Source organism: Pongo pygmaeus, chromosome X (assembly GCF_028885625.2).
Source record: "Pongo pygmaeus isolate AG05252 chromosome X, NHGRI_mPonPyg2-v2.0_pri, whole genome shotgun sequence".
Taxonomy (NCBI): domain Eukaryota; kingdom Metazoa; phylum Chordata; class Mammalia; order Primates; family Hominidae; genus Pongo; species Pongo pygmaeus.
The window spans coordinates 49277692-49299892 of NC_072396.2; the positions used below are offsets into that span (position 1 = coordinate 49277692).

General features: G+C 45.5%; 1 protein-coding gene and 2 pseudogenes across 2 annotated transcripts in view; 2 read left to right on the top strand and 1 right to left on the bottom strand.

Moving 5' to 3' along the window:
• Positions 1-1396: 1396 nt before the first annotated feature.
• On the bottom strand, positions 1397-4391 carry LOC129024071 (ornithine aminotransferase, mitochondrial-like; annotated as a pseudogene).
• LOC129024517 (protein SSX4) overlaps positions 4266-22201 on the top strand; it is a 42745-nt gene continuing 24809 nt past the window's right edge. Inside the window, exons 1-8 of one of the 2 annotated variants that reach the window (XM_054471625.1) lie at positions 4266-4362; positions 4843-4931; positions 5370-5484; positions 6162-6257; positions 8123-8172; positions 10116-10251; positions 12728-12832; positions 13618-14209. In XM_054471625.1, the coding sequence (XP_054327600.1) occupies positions 4863-4931; positions 5370-5484; positions 6162-6257; positions 8123-8172; positions 10116-10251; positions 12728-12828 (567 nt within the window). In that variant the 5' untranslated portion in view covers positions 4266-4362; positions 4843-4862 and the 3' untranslated portion in view covers positions 12829-12832; positions 13618-14209. Of the gene's footprint in view, positions 4363-4842; positions 4932-5369; positions 5485-6161; positions 6258-8122; positions 8173-10115; positions 10252-12727; positions 12833-13617; positions 14210-22201 lie in introns of those variants that run through there. The other variant, XM_054471624.1, reaches the window with a different exon arrangement.
• LOC129025398 (ornithine aminotransferase, mitochondrial-like) lies at positions 18318-21305 on the top strand (annotated as a pseudogene).

Below are 22201 nucleotides of genomic sequence, written 5' to 3' on the forward strand. Positions count from 1 at the left end.
CAACAATGAACTATTGATACAAAAATATTAATATCTTGGATGAATCTCCATGGAATTATGCTGAGTGAAATAAGCCCGTAAAATGTTATATACTATAAGATTTCATTTGTACAGCATTGTAGAAAAGACAAAATCGTAGAAATGAAGAAGATTAGTAGTTGCCAGGGGTTAGGGATGGTGGATGGGAGGAGAGTGGGTATTACTAAAAATGGGTAGCACAAGGGATAGCACTTTGGTGATGGAAATGTTCTGTACCTTTTTTTTTTTTCTTTTTTTTTCCCGAGAGGGATTTTCACTCTGTCACCTAGGCTGGAGTGCAGTGACACGATCTCGGCTCACTGCAACCTGTCTTCCTGGTTCAAGCTATTCTCCTGTCTCAGCCTCCCATGTAGCTGGGATTACAGGTGCGTGCCACCATGCCTGGTAAGTTTTGTATTTTTAGTAGAGACGGGGTTTCTCCATGTTAGCCAGGCTGGTCTCAAACTCCTGACCTCAGGTGATCCACCCACCTCGGGCTCCCAAAGTGCTGGGATTACAGGCGTGAACCACCGCACCTGGCCATGATCTGTATCTTTTTTTTCTGAAATATAAGCTTTATTTAAAATTTAAAGAAATATTAAAACTAAACATTTTTCGGCCAGGCGCGGTGGTTCATGCCTGTAATCCCAGCACTTTGGGAGGCCGAGGCAGGTGGATCACAAGGTCAGGAGAGCGAGACCACGGTGAAACCCCGTCTCTACTAAAAAAATTTTAAAAATAAAAATAAGAATAAAAATCTCAAAAAATAAAAAATAAAAAATAAACATTTTTCTACAAATTTTAATCAAGCACTCAAAACAATTTAGGAATGTTAAACACTAATTCTTAATTGAAAATAATGACATCCATGGAATACATCTTGGTGTTAGCCAACATGAAGTTTACTTAATATTAGTATTTTATATATGCTTAACCATTCATCCTTCCTAAAATTCAGTGATAACAATGATTTGACTTTATAAGGTGAAGCCACTTATGTAATACCCCAGAGTTAACATTTTCAAATACAAAACATTTATACTAGCATGGAAATTATAAAAACATATGTAAATTATACTGAAGGATGTGATTTAAAGGCTGTCAATATACATAGATGCATTTTACCTTAGAAAGTACACATACACATCAAAACATTCATTGAATATAGATGCCATTAAATTCTCTTACTTACGTTACAAAGCAACGGGCAGGTTCATAAACGTTGTTCTAGTATGTATCAACTGCAAAAAAACATACATTCCACAAAAAGGTTTTGAAGACACATGGGAGTGGAATGTGCCCACATTAAGAGCAGAGCTTTTATAGGACCACCTGTCTCCAGCCGGCTCCCAGGGACCACTGAAAACAGCTGCTACCCTCAGAAAGACGAGATGGTCTTGTTAATGATGACAATTGACCCTGGAATCTCATCCTCCTCGACCACCAGCGGAGGCGAAACCTGATGATGTCGCCATGGGTTGGCTTGGCCAGAAGTCCATTATCTCGAAGTCTTAGACACACTTTCCAAGCATCACAATCTTTGGTTTCTTTAATAACAATAGCATTTAATAATTCTTTTCCATGCCGGGCGTGGTGGCTCACACCTGTAATCCCAACACTTTGGGAGGCCAAGGTGGGTGGATCACCTGAGGTCAGCAGTTCGAGACCAGCCTGGCCAACATGGTGAAACCCCATCTCTACTAAAAATACAAAAGTTAGCTGGGCATAGTGGTGCGTGCCTGTAATCCTAGCTACTCAGGAGGCTGAGGCAGGAGAATCACTTGAACCCAGGAGGCGGAGGTTGCAGTGAGCCAAGATCGCGCCATTGCAATCCAGCCTGGGCAACCAGAGTGAACCTGTGACTTAAGTAAATAAATACATAACTAAAATAATTCTTTTCTTCTTACAGCAGTTACAACATCAGAAGGTAGCTTCATGGGTTCATTTCTCAAGAGAATACCCATTTTTTCTGCATTTTCAGCAAGGTTTTCTTCTTCTAAAACTTCAGGGGCTGCGATGGCCACTTGGCAGCCTAGTGGATTGCCACCGTATGTGGACCCATGTTCCCTTGGCTTAATGGTCAGCATTATGTTATCATTCCACAGCACCACAGACACAGAGTATCAACCCCCAGAAAGGGCCTCTCCAAGGAGGACTATATCAGGCCTAACATTTTCATGATCAACAGCTAGCCATCTACCAGTTCTGGCCCTGTCTGTATTTCATCAACAATAAACAGAACCAAGCTGGGATCACGAGACGGGACGAGGGTAAGTTAAAATATCACAAAGCTTACTGTTCTTACGGAGATTCAGCTGGTCTTTCTTTCTTTCCTTCCTTCCTTCCTTCCTTCTTTCCTTCCTTCCTTCCTTCTTTCCTTCCTTCCTTCCTTCCTTCCTTTCTTCCTCCCTCCCTCCCTCCCTTCCTTCTTCCCTTCCCTTCCTTCTTCCCTTTCCTTCCCTTTCCTTTCCTTCCCTTCCTTCTTCTCTTCCCTTCTTCCCTTCCCATCTTCCCTTCCTCCCTTCCCATCTTCCCTTCCTGTCTTCCCTTCCCGTCTTCCCTTCCCTTTCTTCCCTTCCTTCTTCCCTTCCGTTCTCCCTTCCGTTCTCCCTTCCCTTCTCTTCCCTTCTCCTTTCACTTCCCTTCTCCCTTCCCTTCCCTTCCCTTCCCTTCCCTTCCCTTCCCTTCCCTTCCCTCCCCTCCCCTCCCCTCCCCTCCCCTCCCCTCCCCTCCCCTCCCCTCCCCTTCCCTTCCCTTCCCTTCCCTTCTCCCTTCCCTTCTCCCATCCTTTCTCCCTTCCCTTCTCCCTTCCCTTCCTTTTCTTTTCGATAGTTTTTCTCTGTCGCCCAGGCTGGAGTGCAGTGGTGGGATCTCAGCTCAATGCAACCTCCCCTTCCCGGATTCAAATCATTGAGTGAACCCAGGAGGTCGAGACCAGCCTGGGAAACATAGCAAAAGGCAGGGTGGTGCAGGCCTGCAGTCCCGAGGCAGAGGCGGGAGGATCACTTGAGCCCAGGAGGTGGAGACCAGCCTGGACAACATAGCGAAACTGTCTCTACTAGAAAAATAGTAGGGGCTGGGTGGTGTGTGCCGGTGGTCCCGAGGCCGAGGCAGGAGGATTGCTTGAGCCCAGGAGGTCAAGGCCAGCCTGGCCAACATAGTGAAACCCCATTTCTACTAACAACAAGAACAACAAAAAATAGTGTGGGTGGGGTGGCTCACCCCTGTAGTTCCCAGGCTGAGGTGGGAGGATTGCTTGAGCCCAGAAGGTCGATACCAGCCTGGTCAACATAGCGAAAGCCTGTCTCTCCTAAAAAAAATTATCAGGGCAGAATGGCACACGCCTGTAGTCCTGAGGCTGAGGCGGAAGCATTGCTTGAGCCCAGGAGGTTGAGGCCAGTCTGTGCAACATAGCAAAATCCGGTTTCTACTGAAAAACAAAAAAAAAAATACCGTGGGCAGGGTGGTGCATGCCTGTAGTCCCCAGGCTGAGGAGGCGGGAGGATCCCTTGAGCCCAGGAGGTTGAGGCCAGCCTGGCCAACATAGAGAAACCCTGTTTCAACAAAACAAAACAAAACAAAACAAAACAAAACAAAACACAACCTGGGCAGGGTGGTGCATGCCTGTAGTCCCGAGAACGAGACGGGAGGATTGGTCAAGGCGGATGTAACCAATACCACAATCACATCCCATAAGTAAATACATTTTCCTCTCTCCAGGGCTACAGGTAAAGGATGGTAATTGTGCGCACCATACTTAGATTCCCTTCCAAAAATGCAATCAGAGGTTGGAGGGCCTTGGACTGTTTTTTTAGTTCCAACAGATGTAGAAGCCACTGAAGAATGAACTCCACGACTAAGTACAGCAAACCTCCGCAAATGTGCTAGTTTGGAAAACATTGTGTCTTTCAAATAGAAAAATCACAGATCGACTATTTTTTTCTTCCCACGGTTCAGACTAGAATCCAGATGTTTAACCCAAGATCCAGGGACGGTCTTCAGAGAGTTCAAAATCTCCTGATGGCGCCTGAGGACCACCCACTTTGTCGCACAAAGTGTGGCTGGAGGAGGCGACAATATTCTGCAATGTCACTGCCCAAGGATGATGGACCAATCAGGGCAGTTGGTGAACTCCATCTGGCCAATTAGAAGTCAGAACAGTAGGCGGAACAAGTGAAGCTGATGTGGCGTCTGTCAGTCCAGGATCTAGGGACAGAACCTTCTCAAAGGGGGGGCGGGGGCGGAGGCTCTGATTTTCCCGCCAAAAGCGTCCCCTTGGATTGGCTACTTTAAGTTCAGAGTACGCACACTGTGATTTGCTCTTTTGATTCTTCCACAATCAGGGTAAGCATGCGCTGATTTTCTCTTTCCATTCTTCCTACCCCTCCCCTCCCCCGTGGTGCATTTCTTATCTAATTTTAATAATGTATTTATGTGAGGCAGGTCGCCATCTCAAATCCTTCCTGTCAGTTTCTAACTTTTTCAGGTATGGGATTTTTCCTAGGAGCTCTGTAGTAACTTAAGAAATCTGGGCTGGGCGTGGTGGCTCACGCTTGTAATCCCAGCACTTTGGAGGCCACAGGTGGTGGATCGCTTGAATCCGGGAGGTGGAGGTTGCAGTGAGCCACGATCGTGCCACTGCAACACAGCCTGGGCAACAGAGCGAGACCCTGTCTCAAAAAAAAAAAAAAAAGCTCACTCAAATCATTCCTCCTGGGCTCAAGCGATCCTCTCGCCTCAGCCCCGGGACTACAGGCGTGCACCACCCCGCCCAGAGCACCAAAGGTCCTGAGGCTGGAAAGACTCAGGCTGTTTCTCTTGCAGGTGAGACTGCTCCCAGTGCCATGAACGGAGACGACGCCTTTGCAAGGAGACCCAGGGATGATGCTCAAATATCAGAGAAGTTACGAAAGGTGAGGTGACCTGGAGGGGGCAGAGTAGTGGCCCAGGGGACAGTGTGGGGTGACCAGGTTTCTGAGGAGAGGAGGACAGAGGTACTGGGGACAAGGAGCAGGGTCTCAGGGGAGATCTGGACCCTTGGGAGCCTCCCACCCTCGCTCTGTCATCACCTAGCATCCCTGGAGACAAGTCTCTGACCGTGCACTACATTTGGTGACTCCCACTCCATTCTGGAAGGTGGGAAGAGAGCCAGCCAGCAGCATTAAAGCCCTACTGTGTGGCAGGGGAAAAGCTAGGGAAGTTCCCTCATGTTCTGTCAGTTAGCCATGGCATCAACCAGGACAGACTATCATCCCCACTTCCCAGATCCAGCACACAGGAAGCAGCTCCAGCTGAATGGCAGACATGCCTAGCTGAGTCACTGCCAGAATTCCTTTTTTTTTTTTTTCCAGGCCTTCGATGATGTTGCCAAATACTTCTCTAAGAAAGAGTGGGAAATGATGAAATCCTTGGAGAAAATCGTCTATGTGTATATGAAGCTAAACTATGAGGTCATGACTAAACTAGGTAACAGAAAGTTCTGGGAACAGACAAGTCTGGGGACACATGAGCATTCCTTTTCCTGCTTTGGCTACTTCTTAGGCTGCAGAAAGTACCCCACATTTTCCTTTTGTGCAGGGAAAAATCACAAGCCAGCTTCTGGGTGTTCTCCTCTTCTGTATCCTGTCAGGGCTGAGGGCAGGGACTGGCCACAGTGGAGCTTATACCTGGATCCTGCACGTTTCTCTCCCATAGGCATCTTTTCTGATGAGCCCAACTGTCTCTGTGGCATCCCGGCACCTTCCCCCCACCCAACACGCACACCCTCCCTTCCTTCTCTTCGCTTGTATCTCTCTCTCTCTCTCTCTCTCTTTTTTTTAGTCAGAGTCTCACTCTGTCACCTAGGCTAGTGTGCAGTAGTGCAATCTTAGCTCACTGCAGCCTCGAACTCCTGGGCTCTAGCAATCCTCCTGCCCAGCCTATGGAGTAGCTGAGGCTACAGGCACGTGCCACTATGCCCAACTAATTTTATTTTATATTTTGTAGATATGTGGGTCTCTCTATGTTGCCCAGGCTAGTGTTGAGCGCCTCGCCTCAAGCAATCCTCCAGCCTCAGCCTCCCAAAGGGCTGGTACTACAGACATGAGCCACCATGCCGGGCCTAAGCTTGTCTCTTAAGAAATAAACATTTTGCTCCTTTCTAGGTTTCAAGGTCACCCTCCCACCTTTTGTGTGTAGTAAACGGGCTGCAGGCTTCCACGGGAATGATTTTGATAATGATCGAAACCACAGGAATCAGGGTGAGTAGATTGGAAGGGGCTGGAAAGGGTCTCCTCAAGCCCAATTGCTTTTCAGCTCAGCTACCCGGGAAAGATCCTCAGGCATTTGTTCCCTCATACACATCGGGGCTGAGTGAAAAAAAAAATTGCATGCAGAAAGTTAACTACAGAGGCCAATCACATAAAATTTTAAAACATGCAAAACAAGAAAATATATTTTTATGGATAATAAGTAAATGATAAATGTATACAAACATGAATGTGAATAAAAAGCCATCAAATTAAGGTGACTGGCTGTAAGTGGAGGAGGGAAGGAGGGCAGGGATTGCTGAGTGCTGCACACACAGCTTCAGCTGTGACTTGTTGATAGTGTGTGTTGTGTTTTTTGTTATTGTTATTTTTTTTTTTGAGACAGAATTTCGCTCTTGTCTCCCAGCCTGGAGTGTAATAGCAAAATCTGAGCTCACTGCAACTTGCACCTCCCAGGTTCAAGCGATTCTCCTGCCTCAGCCTCCCGAGTAGCTGGGATTACAGGCGCTTGCCCCCACACCCAGGTAATTTTTGTATTTTTGGTAGAGATGGGGTTTCACCATGTTGGCCACTCTGGCCTCAAACTACCTGACCTCAGGTGATCCACTCGCCTCAGCCTCCCAAAGTGCTGGGATTACAGGCATGAGCCACCACTCCTGGACTGTTTATACTATTGCTAATATTCTGAATAAATAAATCAGATCTAAGATAACTGTGGGGTAATGTTGAGACCCGACTGTACTCAATTTTGTTCCCCATACTTTTCTGTGTTTTTGAAATATTTCTTTTTTAAATGACATGTTGTTCTTCCTAAGCACTGTTAATGAATCAAAGGACATTTAAGAAAATGTTAAAAGTGAAAAAAAAAAAAAAAAGAAAATGTTAAAACTATAGATCCGCCAAAAACTTCCAGAGTTTGTTTCATTAACAGCATGTAGGTATTGGATAGGTATCTTAGGAGTGAGGGTGATGAACACATTATGTAATAAAGATTGCGCTTTCTCTGTATTTTATCAAAACCAAATAGTCCTCACATTCCCCAACAACCCCAATTCTCCATGATGAGCTTGGAAGAGAGTTTGAAAGAGTGATCCCTCATCCAACACACAGAGAGCTTTCCCACTTCTCAGTGAGCAGAGATAATATAGGGTGAAAAAAAGACAAGTTTCGCGTAGAGATCTTTGTGCATTTCAGGAATATAAAGGGGACATATGTGTTTACTTGCTCTTCTGCTCTGAGAACACAGTTGTAAGACAAGGTCAGAATGTCCAAACTGTCTCCAATAGACCTATTACTTCCCAACTAAACAGGCCAGATTCTACAATCTCCCACAATCACTATAAGAGGTCTGAAAATCCAGTGCTTGAGTATCTGCCAAGTTTTTGACATTAAATGAGTGTCAAATATTTATACTGAAAATATTTCAGAGCCACTGGACTAAATCATTGATGGTTCATCACACATTTAACAGCTTAATTGACATACCATAAAATTCACCCATTTTAAGTGTACAGTGATTTTTAGTTGTTGCACATGTTGAGTGATTACAGTTTAGATTCCCAACCAATCAATTTAACTACTTGGGAAAAAGTAAAAGATATGTAATGGAATAAGATGAGACTGTGATGGGGTTTAATACCCATGTGACAAACCATGAGATGGAAAATTCTGAATTGAAGCCGCAGATAAATGCACCGACCAATACAAAGCATAATTCAGAAGCAAATCTCAAATAACTCCTCAACAATGAGTGGACTCATAACCCTCTGCTGCAGAATGCCCTCATGCGACAGAAGTCTCTCTAGAGTTTGGAAATGTTTACCAACAAGGAAAAATTCTGATGTATTCTCTTTCAGTTGAACGTCCTCAGATGACTTTCGGCAGGCTCCAGAGAATCTTCCCGAAGGTGAGTATCTCTCAAATCTAAAGGACCAGAGAGCCTTTGTCCCTCCACAGATGTGAACACTGGTAAGAGCGGGAGAATATCAAAAATGCCCTCACTGCCTCCTTCTCCCCATGTCTATCACAACAACTTATGTAGCACCGACGGCTTGATAATATTAACAGCTGTGATCCTTAATACTTCTTTGGTTTTCACAGTGATGCCAGATTACTATTTTAAGCAGTTCACATGGGTTAATTTATTTAATCCTTAGGAAGACCTCTATGACGATGTTTCTATTACTATCTCCAAATACTATCGAGCCACACACTTCAATTGTCACCCATATAAAAGCCATGGAACTTGGCGCAAATCTTCTAAGTTCTCTGAGCTCCAGATTCCTGGTCCATGAAATGGAAGCAAAGAATCATAGTTCATGTTTTAGATCATAGTTATCAGCAAAATAATAATAAAATGAGGCTAGCGGGGTACAGAGATGTTAAAGAATTTTCCTGAGGTGCAGTGGCAGTGGTAGTCTAATCCAGAGCTCCAAGCCATTTAAACCTCATTCACGTTTGCATTTGTTTATGAAGTTCAGATGTTGCTCACTAGGGCTTCACCCCATAGGGCCTGCTGGTGCTTCCATTGAGACACCCACTCTCGCAACAGGAAGGACCAGCTGGCCTCTGAACTGTTACGGGGGCCACTCACATGGCTTAGGAATCGCTTTGACTGTTGGCCCCTCCCTACCGTGAGCTCCTTGATGGCCTTGTGTGCACCTGGGACATCCCTGAAGCCCCCGTCCCAGCCCAGGGGATCCCTCGAAGGCCCCTGAATGAGTGATCCCACAACTGCAGATCCAACTCTGGTTTGGAGGGTAAGGGGATCTGGGAATTGGGTTGCCAGTGTGGAGACCAAATTCAAAGAACGATCATGAAAAGTATTAGTTTTTTATTATTACTACATTTAAACAGTGTTTACAAGCTCAGAGAGCACTTTCCCTTAGCCTATTTTACATGTATTGTTGACTATTTCGTAAGTGAGGAAGCTGAATAAAAAGTAGCTTAAGGGCCGGGCACAGTGTCTCACAACTGTAATCCCAGCACTTTGGGAGGCTGAGGCGGGTGGATCATGAGGTGAAGAGATCGAGACCATCCTGCCCAACATGGTGAAACCTCGTCTCTACTAAAAATAGAAAACTTAACGCACATGTTAGAGCCTGCCTGTAGTCCCAGCTACTCTGGAGGCTGAGGCAGGAGAATGGTTGAATCTGGGAGACGGAGGTTACAGTGAGCTGAGATCGCACCACTGCACTCAAGCCTGGCAACAGAGCAAGACTCTGTGTCAAAAAAAAAAAAAAAAGTAGCACCAGAATTGGTATGGGTACCACCTCACTTAATTCCACATTCAATGTTGGTGCCTCGGTAGGGTAGTATGCCATGTCTGGTACTGCTTTCTTTGCTGCCTAGTTTAATTTCAGCAAACCATTTCTTTACCTCTCCTGTCCCTGTATTCATCTCCCTACACCATCTTTCACAGCAGTGTTTTATGGCCTCTCTATGTTTTTACATTTACTCTCCCAGCAGCTGTCTACAAGCTTATATGGTATCCCTTGTATTTTATAGAAGCTCTTTCTTTTCTAGATCTTGTGAATTCTTAGAGTGCTATTCTCCAAATCTTCTGTATACCAAACTCTCAATTAAATGGAGATTTTTGCTGTTTGCAAGAATGTGAGTCTTAAAAGAGTGTGAAGATAAGCATTCTAGCCCTGGAAAGCCCATTCACTTAGGCCATTCCTTTCCCTTCTAACCTCCCCTCCTAGGTTTCTCCTAATTTAGGCCTGTGTAACTCTCCCAACGTTGTTGAGAATATTGAATAAGCTAATGCATGTGAAGACCCTTTGTAAGCTCTAAAGCACTATAGAAATATCACTGATACTGTTTATCTGCGACCTTCACATTATAAAGATCATGCCCAAGAAGCCAGCAGAGGAAGGAAATGATTCGAAGGAAGTGCCAGAGGCATCTGGCCCACAGAACGATGGGAAACAGCTGTGCTCCCCGGGAAAACCAAGTACCTTGGAGAAGATTAACAAGACATCTGGTAAGAGGAAAGAATTCGGGAACAACCCCTCTGGCTTCCCTGGCTATGTTCAGGTGTGTGGACTGGGTGTGTGGCATGGATCCCAGACAAGCCTGGGTCCAGGCTGGGCTGAAGAGCTCGCCCAGCTCCAGATGAGATGTTAGACATGACTTCCAGAAACACAGACTTGAGTTGTCATCCATATAAAAAACCACGTGACTTGGGGCAAGTCTTCCAAATTTCCTCAGCTCCAGGTTCCTAGTCCATAAGATGGAAATAAAGAATCATAGTTCATAAATTGTTTGGAGACATTAAATTTAATCTAGAAGGCCTGATGACATGAAAGGTGCTCAAGCAATTCTATCTGTGATAAGCTGGGATCATGTCTTACTCAGCTCAATGCCTGTTACCCAATACAGTTGTACTTCAGAGATATTGCAGGTTCGGTTCCAGACCACTGCAATAAAGTGAGTCACACACGTTTTTTTTTTTGTTTTGCAGTGCATAAGAACATTATGTTTACACTATACTGCAGTCTACTAAGTGTGCAATAGCATTATGTCTGAAAATGTACATACCTTTTTTTTAAAATAATTCATCGATAAAAAATGCTAACAATCTTCTGAGCCTTCAGTGAGTCACACTCTTTTTGCTGGTGGAGGGTCTTGCCTCGGTGTTGATGGCTGCTGGCTGATCAAGGTGGTGGTTGCTGAAGGGTGGAGTGGCTGTGGCAGTTTCTTAAAAGATGACAACAATGAAATTTGCCACATCGATTAGCTCTCCCTTTCATGAAAGATTTCTCTGTAGTATGTGATGCTATTGGATAGCATTTTACCCACAGTAGAACTTCTTTCAAAGTTGGAGTCAATTCTCTCTAGCTATGAAAGTCCTAGATGACATCTCCTTCCAATAGAAGGCTATTTTATCTACATTGAAAATCTGTTGTTTCGTGTAGCCACCTTCAACAGTGATCTTAGCTAGATCTTCTGGGTAAGTTGCTGCAGCTTCTCCATCAGGGTTTGCTGCTTCACCTTGCACTTTTATGTTATAGAGATGGCTTCTTTCCTTAAACCTCACGAACCAACCTCTACTAGCTTCACAAGTTTCTCCTGCAGCTTCTTCACCTCTCTCAGCTTTCATGGACTTGAAGAGAGTTCTGGTCTTGCTCTGAATTAGACTTTGGCTTAAGGGAATGTTGTGGCTGGTTTCGTCAAATATCCTGACCACTCAAACTTCCTCTATTTGAGCAGTAAGGTAGTTTTGCTTTCTTATTCGCGTGTTCACTGGAGTATTAGTATTATTATTTCCTTCAAGAACTTTTCCTTTGCATTATATACTATTATTTCCTTCATGAACTTTTCCTTTGCATACACAACTTGGCTGTTTGGTGCAAGAGTCCGAGCTTTCATCCTGTCTTGGCTTTCAGCATGCCTTCCTCACTAAGCTTAGCCATTTCTAGCTTCTGATTTAAAGTGAGAGACATGCGACTCTTCCTTTCGTTTGAACACTTAGGGGCCATTGCAGGGTTCTTAATCGTCCTAATTTCAGTGTTGCTGTGTCTCAGGAAATAGGGAGGCCCAAGAAAAGGAGGAGAGATAGGGGAAGACCTCATCGGTGGAGCAGTCAGAACACACACAACATTAATCGATTAAGTTTGTCATCTTCTATGGGTGCAGTTCATGGTACCCCAAAAACAATTACATACAACAGGATGATTATAGTCAATAATAACTTAATCGTACATGTAAAAAAAACTAATCATTTGTTTAAAATGAATTTTGTTTAAAATGAATTGTTCAAAAATGAATTTTGTTTAAAATGAATTGTTTGCTTAAAATGAATTGTTTGTAACACAAGGATAAATGTTTGAGGGGATGGACACCCTATTTTCCATGATGTGATTATTATGCATTGCATGCGTGTATCAAAACATCTCACGTACCCCATAGGTATATACACCTACTGTGTACCCACTAACATAAAAAACAAAAATTATTTTAAGAGACTAAAGAACAACAAAACAATTGCAACAATAATATCAAAGCTCACTAATGACAGATCACTATAACAGATATACTAATAATGGAAAAGTATAAAATTGGTGAGAATTCCCCCCAAAAAATTGCAGTATCTGTGAAGCACTATAAAAATGAAGTGCAATAAAACAAGGTATGCCTGTGTGCCGTTAACAAATACATGCTGAATGGAAGGAGGCATCGGTGAATGTTCCCGCGAGTGAAGAGGCTGGGAATTTAACCTGACAACGGAAGGAGCCAGCAGCTAAAATTTTAATTTGCATTTGGCCTGTATTGGTGTGGATCTAAGGTCTCAGCCTCTCTAAACCAGGGAATGTGAAAAACCGGATAAAGAAGGTCCGGGGCACTTGGGAGGGGGGAGGCATCTCCTGCTTTTGAGAAAACAGAGCCTAACACTCTCCAATCTACCCAACCCTCTCCAATCTACCCAACCCTCATTTTCCAACTCTTCCCCATCATAGGACCCAAAAGGGGGAAACATGCCTGGACCCACAGACTGCGTGAGAGAAAGCAGCTGGTGATTTATGTAGAGATCAGCGACCCTGAGGAAGATGACAAGTAACTCCGTAAGTGAATCTTCGGACCATCCCCCACATCCTTGCAGATGTGCTATTCTTTCATGGTACTGGTATCCCATCTTATCACTTGTTCCCCAAATCATTCCCTTCTCATAATTTTCTAGGGTACAGCATTGAGGCTGAATGATGAGATTTCCCACGCTCTTTCTCTCTATTTTTTTTTTTCCTTTTTGAGAGGGAGTCTTGCTCTGTTGCCCACGCTGGAGTGTAGTGGCGCGATCTTGGCTCACTGCAACTTGTGCCTCTCAGGTTCAAGCAATTCTCCTGCCTCAGCCTCCTGAGTAGCCGGGATTACAGGTACACTCCACCACACCAGCGTAATTTTTGTATTTTTAGTAGAGACGGGGTTTCACCATGTTGGTCAGGCTGGTCTTGAACTCCTGACCTCGTGATCCACCTGCCTCGGCCTCCCAAAGTGCTGGGTTTACAGGCATGAGCCACCGTGCCCGGCTAATTTCCCATGCTCTTTCTACTCCCTGCCCTGTATATCCAAGGTTACTCCCTACCCAGGATGCTATGGGTTCCCAAACCCCAGGTCAGCCCTGATATGCGGGCCACACCTTCCTCTAGCCTAGGAATCGATAACCCAGGCAAGGAAGTCACTGTGGCATGAACAGAGGGTTCACTTCGAGGAACCGTGGAAGGCGTGTCCAGGTCCTGAGGTAGGGCAGAATCAGGGTGTGCAGGGTCTGCAGGTCAGGAGGAGTTGAGATTGAGTTGTCACAAGGTGGCAACTCACTGCCACTTACTTTCCTTCTCTCTTCTTGCCTCAGCCTCAGGGGTATGACACATGCCCATGATGAGAAGCAGAACGTGGTGACCTTTCACGAACATGGGCAGGGCTGCGGACCCCTCGTCATCAGGTGTATAGCAAGTGAAAGCAAGTGTTCACAACAGTGAAAAGTTGAGCGTCATTTTTCCTAGTGTGACAAGATTTCGATGTCAGCGTTTCCGTTGTATTTTCTTACAGTGTGCCATTCTGTTAGATATTAGCGTTTTCATTGATGAGCAAGACATGCTTAATGCATATTTCGGTTTGTGTATCCATGCACCTACCTCAGAAAACAAGTATAGTCAGGTATTCTCTCCACAGAACAGCACTACCCTCCTCTCTCCCCAGATGTGACTACTGAGGGGAGGTCTGAGTGTTTAATTTCTGATTTTTTCCTCTGCATTTACACGCACACCACATGCGCACACACACACACCAAGTACCAGTATAAGCATCTCCCATCTGCTTTTCTCCATTGCCATGCGTCCTGGTCAAGCCCCCCTCACTCTGTTTCCTGTTCAGCATGTACTCCCCTCATCCGATTCCCCTGTATCAGTTACTGACAGTTAATAAACTTTTGCAAACGTTCCCCAGTTGTTTGCTCCTCTCATTATTGTGCACACAGCTCTGTGCACGTGTGTGAATATTTCTTTAGGAAAGATTCTTAGAAGTGGAATTGATGTGTCAAAGGAGTCATTTATTCAACAAAACACTAATGAGTGTGTACTAGTGCTGAGCACTGTTCGAGGTACTGGAGAGACATCAGGCAACAAGGCAGACGGATGTTCCTGACCACCATTCTAGAGGAGGATATTTCCAGTCGTTGGTATTGTTTGCTTCTTTGTTTCTTCTAGAGATGGGATCTTACTCTGTCCAGGCTAGAGTGCAGTGGCACGATCACAGCTTAATGCAGCCTCGAACTTGTGGGCTCAAGGGATCCTCCCACCTCAGCCTCCAGAGAAGCCGTGACTACAGCCACGCACCATCATGACCCACTAGTTTTTTTAGGTTTTGTCAAGAAAGTCTCGCTATGTTACCCAGGCTGGTCTCCAACTCCTGGGCCCAAGCAATCCTCCCACCTTGGCCTCCTAAAGTGCTGGGATTACAGGAGTGAGCCGCTGCACCTGGCCTCCAGTTTTTATTTTGATAGAGACTATACACTTCAGTCCTGGAGCAGGATTCTGCAGCAGGTGGTTGGGCATCTGGGCCTTTCCTCTCTGAATGATTTTCAAGTTCAAGGACTGGGACGGTCCATTTGGGAGTATGTGGAAGGAGACACAGATGAAATCGTCATCTGGGGAACGTGGAGGAATGAGGCAGATGCATGCACTGTAGACCGTGATGGACAGGGAATAGAAAAGTCCACTCAGTCTCCATGCAGGGGAGCAACGGTGGGAAAGTTCCCTGGACAGAAGCATGAGACTGCCCATCAAGGGTGTCACCAAACAGGGGCCTGGGGGCTGGGGTGGGGACGATGATTTCGGAAGGGGCCAGTTCTTTCTCACATGTATCATTGCAAAGTGTGGAGGGGAAACAGGTCTGCGGAAGGGGAGCACAGATGGGAGTCTATTTTCGAACAAACCATTGTGTGTGATTGTGTGTGAATGGAGAAATCAAGGCCTCCCGGTTCTCCCCAGCCTTGGAAGGAGGACACTATCATCTTTATGCTTATATGTTAGATGAGAGACGGAGTCCCAGACAGATGGTAGGCGTCTTGTCTGAGGTCCCACAGCTGGCAGGTGCAGGAGGGGCTGAGTTTGGAGCTCACTGACTTCAGAAACATTAAGGAGGACAGGTGTGTGTGGTGGAGGGAGGGAGAATTGAACAAGCCCCGGCTTCTGTCCCCAGTCACAAGGTAGAGGTTGTGCGTTCATTTTCCCAAGACAAGGAGCCCTAGGAGAGAGAGAGTGTAGGGAGGGAGAGGCAGTCATGGTCACAGCAGGGACAGTGGGAGACAGAGATATGCAGGGTGGACAGAAGAGGGGCAGGCAAAGAAGCAGGGGAGACCCAAGGCCAAGTGGGGGCTGCCACAGCCACCAGAGGGAGAGGGTGTCAGGAAGGAGGTTTTGGGGCTCCAGGAGCAGTAGAGGTTCCCCAGATCTGTGAGCATGCCCTGCCTGGCACTGCAGGAAAAGGTGGCTGCCACTCAGGTCAGTGTGGACGTACCTCTACCTGTGTCTTAGAGGAAACAAATTCTATTTTATCCCAGTATAGTTCTGTATTACACAAATGTAACATTCGGCTACTAGATATTGAGTGCCTTATCCTCCATGCAAATACAGCAGAGGATACCCTTAAAGAGATACTGAAGGTTTTGATTTTTCTTTCTCCCTGGGATGATGGGATCCATAAGTTGGGTCCCCCAGCCCACAAGACAGGTGCAAGGAAGGGTGGTTGGAAGATTGTGAGTTATGACAGGGAACATTACCTCTTAGGTTACATGGGTATATAAAGCTCCCGACTATCTGTCTATCATGGATAGAGTGAACATGGTCCCCTCTCCACAAATGTGTTTTTCTCCTCGATTATTACTGTAAAGGGCTGAAGTTACACCAAGTTCTGATACATTACTTTTTTGTGTTATTTTTGAGACAGGATCACAGTCTGTCGCTGAGGCTGGAGTGCAGTGATGCAATTACAGCTCACTGCAGCCTCGATCTCTCAGGCTTAAGGGATTCACCCACTTCAGCTTCCGAACTAACTGGGACTACAGGCACACACCACCACACCCAGCTAATTTTTAATTTTTGGTAGAGACGGCGTCCACTATGTTGCCCAGGCTGGTCTGGATCTCCTGGCCTCAGGCAATCCTCCTGCCTCAGCCTCCCAAAGTGCTGGGATGACAAGTGTGAGCCACCTCACCAGGCCTTCACTTTCTTTAATGAACAATTATCAGAGTTTCGTCTTAGAGGCAAAAGTGGCTACTGCCAGCCAATCTGTCTGTGGTATTGGAGGGGAATCTGGCTGATTCAGACGTTTCTAATGAACTTTTAAATTAACCTACATGATGATTATCCTAAGGCCATTTCCTGCTCCGTGTTTTTTTCATTCAGGGTTTGGAGTTTTTCAGAGGCTTTGTTACAAAGAGCATCTCCTGGTCGGGCACAGTGACTCACGCTGTAATGCCAGCACTTTGGGAGGCCGAGGCAGGCAGATCACTTGATGTCAGGAGTTTGAGACCAGCCTGGCCAACAGGGTGAAACCCCCGTCTCTACTAAAAATACAAAAATTAGCCAGCCGTGGTGGCAGGCTCCTGTGAATTCCAGTTACTGCAGGGGCTGAGGCAGGAGAATCCCTTGAACCTGGGAGACGGAGGGTGCAGTGAGCCGAGATCACGCCACTGCACTCCAGCCTGGGCGACAGAGTAAGTCTCCATCTCAAAAAACAAACAGCATCTCTCGCCTACAGTGATTTGAGCTGTGGTCTTGTCTCCTTGGGTTTCTCTATCAGTCTGATCCCATCTACTCTATCTCCCAGGAATGCCTCAATATTTATGGTGGACCACTGACACGCTTTCCTATTTTCCTCTACTGTTAAGAATTGATCCTTGAAAACATTTTCTTCCCAGTTCGATGGAATGTTGAGTAGGGCACGGGATCTATCTGCCATCTTGCTCCAATCATCTGGTTTTAGATATTGTATGTACTTTTGTCACTATATACGTGTAATTTTTCTCAATTTGCTTTTCTAAATGGTTATTATTGGTTATTCTTGTAAATTTGTTGGAGTTTATTGTAGATTCTGGATATTAGCCCTTTGTCAGTGAGTACATTGCAAAAATTTTCTCCCATTCTGTAGGTTGCCTGTTCACTCTGATGGTAGTTTCTTTTGCTGTGCAGAAGCTCTTTAGTTTAATTAGATCCCATTTGTCAATTTTGGCTTTTGTTGCCATTGCTTTTGGTGTTTTAGACATGAAGTACTTGCCCATGCCTATGTCTTGAATGGTGTTGCCTAGGTTTTCTTCTAGGGTTTTTATGGTTTTAGGTCTAACATTTAAGTCTTCAATCCATCTTGAATTAATTTTTGTATAAGGTGTAAGGAAGGGATCCAGTTTCAGCTTTCTACATATAGCCAGCCAGTTTTCCCAGCACCATTTATTAAATAGGGAATCATTTCATCATTTCTTGTTTTTCTCAGGTTTGTCAAAGATCAGATGGTTGTAGATATATGGCATTATTTTTGAGGGCTCTGTTCTGTTCCATTGGTCTATATCTCTGTTTTGGTACCAGTACCATGCTGTTTTGGTTACTGTAGCCTTGTAGTATAGTTTGAAGTCAGGTAGCATGATGCCTCCAGCTTTGCTCTTTTGGCTTAGGATTGACTTGGCAATGCGGGCTCCTTTTTGGGTCCATATGAACTTTAAAGTAGTTTTTTCCAATTCTGTGAAGAAAGTCATTGGTGGCTTGATGGGGATGGCATTGAATTACAGAGTAAGGCACCATGCCTGGCCTCTGCTACCACTTTTGGATTGTATGAAACACTACACTTCAAAGTGTGGGATCTGGTTTCCCAGACAGCTGCCAAAGGGGCAGATGATGCAGTCTAGAAGTGTGGGGGAGTTCATACCTGTGGGGTAAATTTTGACCAATGAGAAAAGGAACTAGGAGTGAGAGTCAGGTACATAAATTACCTCTCCTCTCCTCTCCCCCTGCACCGTTCCAGGCATGGTTTCTCAGTAGAGTCTGTCTAGAAAATCAGCGCATGCTTACCCTGATTGTGGAAGAATCAAAAGAGCAAATCACAGTGTGCGTACTCTGAACTTAAAGTAGCCAATCCAAGGGGACGCTTTTGGCGGGAAAATCAGAGCCTCCGCCCCCGCCCCCCCTTTGAGAAGGTTCTGTCCCTAGATCCTGGACTGACAGACGCCACATCAGCTTCACTTGTTCCGCCTACTGTTCTGACTTCTAATTGGCCAGATGGAGTTCACCAACTGCCCTGATTGGTCCATCATCCTTGGGCAGTGACATTGCAGAATATTGTCGCCTCCTCCAGCCACACTTTGTGCGACAAAGTGGGTGGTCCTCAGGCGCCATCAGGAGATTTTGAACTCTCTGAAGACCGTCCCTGGATCTTGGGTTAAACATCTGGATTCTAGTCTGAACCGTGGGAAGAAAAAAATAGTCGATCTGTGATTTTTCTATTTGAAAGACACAATGTTTTCCAAACTAGCACATTTGCGGAGGTTTGCTGTACTTAGTCGTGGAGTTCATTCTTCAGTGGCTTCTACATCTGTTGGAACTAAAAAAACAGTCCAAGGCCCTCCAACCTCTGATTGCATTTTTGGAAGGGAATCTAAGTATGGTGCGCACAATTACCATCCTTTACCTGTAGCCCTGGAGAGAGGAAAATGTATTTACTTATGGGATGTGATTGTGGTATTGGTTACATCCGCCTTGACCAATCCTCCCGTCTCGTTCTCGGGACTACAGGCATGCACCACCCTGCCCAGGTTGTGTTTTGTTTTGTTTTGTTTTGTTTTGTTTTGTTGAAACAGGGTTTCTCTATGTTGGCCAGGCTGGCCTCAACCTCCTGGGCTCAAGGGATCCTCCCGCCTCCTCAGCCTGGGGACTACAGGCATGCACTACCCTGCCCACGGTATTTTTTCTTTTGTTTTTCAGTAGAAACCGGATTTTGCTATGTTGCACAGACTGGCCTCAACCTCCTGGGCTCAAGCAATGCTTCCGCCTCAGCCTCAGGACTACAGGCGTGTGCCATTCTGCCCTGATAATTTTTTTTAGGAGAGACAGGCTTTCGCTATGTTGACCAGGCTGGTATCGATCTTCTGGGCTCAAGCAATCCTCCCACCTCAGCCTGGGAACTACAGGGGTGAGCCACCCCACCCACACTATTTTTTGTTGTTCTTGTTGTTAGTAGAAATGGGGTTTCACTATGTTGGCCAGGCTGGCCTTGACCTCCTGGGCTCAAGCAATCCTCCTGCCTCGGCCTCGGGACCACCGGCACACACCACCCAGCCCCTACTATTTTTCTAGTAGAGACAGTTTCGCTATGTTGTCCAGGCTGGTCTCCACCTCCTGGGCTCAAGTGATCCTCCCGCCTCTGCCTCGGGACTGCAGGCCTGCACCACCCTGCCTTTTGCTATGTTTCCCAGGCTGGTCTCGACCTCCTGGGTTCACTCAATGATTTGAATCCGGGAAGGGGAGGTTGCATTGAGCTGAGATCCCACCACTGCACTCCAGCCTGGGCGACAGAGAAAAACTATCGAAAAGAAAAGGAAGGGAAGGGAGAAGGGAAGGGAGAAGGGATGGGAGAAGGGAAGGGAGAAGGGAAGGGAAGGGAAGGGAAGGGAAGGGAAGGGAAGGGAAGGGAAGGGAAGGGAAGGGAAGGGAAGGGAAGGGAAGGGAAGGGAAGGGAAGGGAAGGGAAGGGAAGGGAAGGGAAGGGAAGGGAAGGGAAGGGAGAAGGGAAGTGAAAGGAGAAGGGAAAAGAAGGGAAGGGAGAACGGAAGGGAGAACGGAAGGGAAGAAGGAAGGGAAGAAAGGGAAGGGAAGACGGGAAGGGAAGACAGGAAGGGAAGATGGGAAGGGAGGAAGGGAAGATGGGAAGGGAAGAAGGGAAGAGAAGAAGGAAGGGAAGGAAAGGAAAGGGAAGGAAAGGGAAGAAGGAAGGGAAGGGAAGAAGGAAGGGAGGGAGGGAGGGAGGAAGAAAGGAAGGAAGGAAGGAAGGAAGGAAAGAAGGAAGGAAGGAAGGAAGGAAAGAAGGAAGGAAGGAAGGAAGGAAAGAAAGAAAGACCAGCTGAATCTCCGTAAGAACAGTAAGCTTTGTGATATTTTAACTTACCCTCGTCCCGTCTCGTGATCCCAGCTTGGTTCTGTTTATTGTTGATGAAATACAGACAGGGCCAGAACTGGTAGATGGCTAGCTGTTGATCATGAAAATGTTAGGCCTGATATAGTCCTCCTTGGAGAGGCCCTTTCTGGGGGTTGATACTCTGTGTCTGTGGTGCTGTGGAATGATAACATAATGCTGACCATTAAGCCAAGGGAACATGGGTCCACATACGGTGGCAATCCACTAGGCTGCCAAGTGGCCATCGCAGCCCTTGAAGTTTTAGAAGAAGAAAACCTTGCTGAAAATGCAGAAAAAATGGGTATTCTCTTGAGAAATGAACCCATGAAGCTACCTTCTGATGTTGTAACTGCTGTAAGAAGAAAAGAATTATTTTAGTTATGTATTTATTTACTTAAGTCACAGGTTCACTCTGGTTGCCCAGGCTGGATTGCAATGGCGCGATCTTGGCTCACTGCAACCTCCGCCTCCTGGGTTCAAGTGATTCTCCTGCCTCAGCCTCCTGAGTAGCTAGGATTACAGGCACGCACCACTATGCCCAGCTAACTTTTGTATTTTTAGTAGAGATGGGGTTTCACCATGTTGGCCAGGCTGGTCTCGAACTGCTGACCTCAGGTGATCCACCCACCTTGGCCTCCCAAAGTGTTGGGATTACAGGTGTGAGCCACCACGCCCGGCATGGAAAAGAATTATTAAATGCTATTGTTATTAAAGAAACCAAAGATTGTGATGCTTGGAAAGTGTGTCTAAGACTTCGAGATAATGGACTTCTGGCCAAGCCAACCCATGGCGACATCATCAGGTTTCGCCTCCGCTGGTGGTCGAGGAGGATGAGATTCCAGGGTCAATTGTCATCATTAACAAGACCATCTCGTCTTTCTGAGGGTAGCAGCTGTTTTCAGTGGTCCCTGGGAGCCGGCTGGAGACAGGTGGTCCTATAAAAGCTCTGCTCTTAATGTGGGCACATTCCACTCCCATGTGTCTTCAAAACCTTTTTGTGGAATGTATGTTTTTTTGCAGTTGATACATACTAGAACAACGTTTATGAACCTGCCCGTTGCTTTGTAACGTAAGTAAGAGAATTTAATGGCATCTATATTCAATGAATGTTTTGATGTGTATGTGTACTTTCTAAGGTAAAATGCATCTATGTATATTGACAGCCTTTAAATCACATCCTTCAGTATAATTTACATATGTTTTTATAATTTCCATGCTAGTATAAATGTTTTGTATTTGAAAATGTTAACTCTGGGGTATTACATAAGTGGCTTCACCTTATAAAGTCAAATCATTGTTATCACTGAATTTTAGGAAGGATGAATGGTTAAGCATATATAAAATACTAATATTAAGTAAACTTCATGTTGGCTAACACCAAGATGTATTCCATGGATGTCATTATTTTCAATTAAGAATTAGTGTTTAACATTCCTAAATTGTTTTGAGTGCTTGATTAAAATTTGTAGAAAAATGTTTATTTTTTATTTTTTATTTTTTGAGATTTTTATTCTTATTTTTATTTTTAAAATTTTTTTAGTAGAGACGGGGTTTCACCGTGGTCTCGCTCTCCTGACCTTGTGATCCACCTGCCTCGGCCTCCCAAAGTGCTGGGATTACAGGCATGAACCACCGCGCCTGGCCGAAAAATGTTTAGTTTTAATATTTCTTTAAATTTTAAATAAAGCTTATATTTCAGAAAAAAAAGATACAGATCATGGCCAGGTGCGGTGGTTCACGCCTGTAATCCCAGCACTTTGGGAGCCCGAGGTGGGTGGA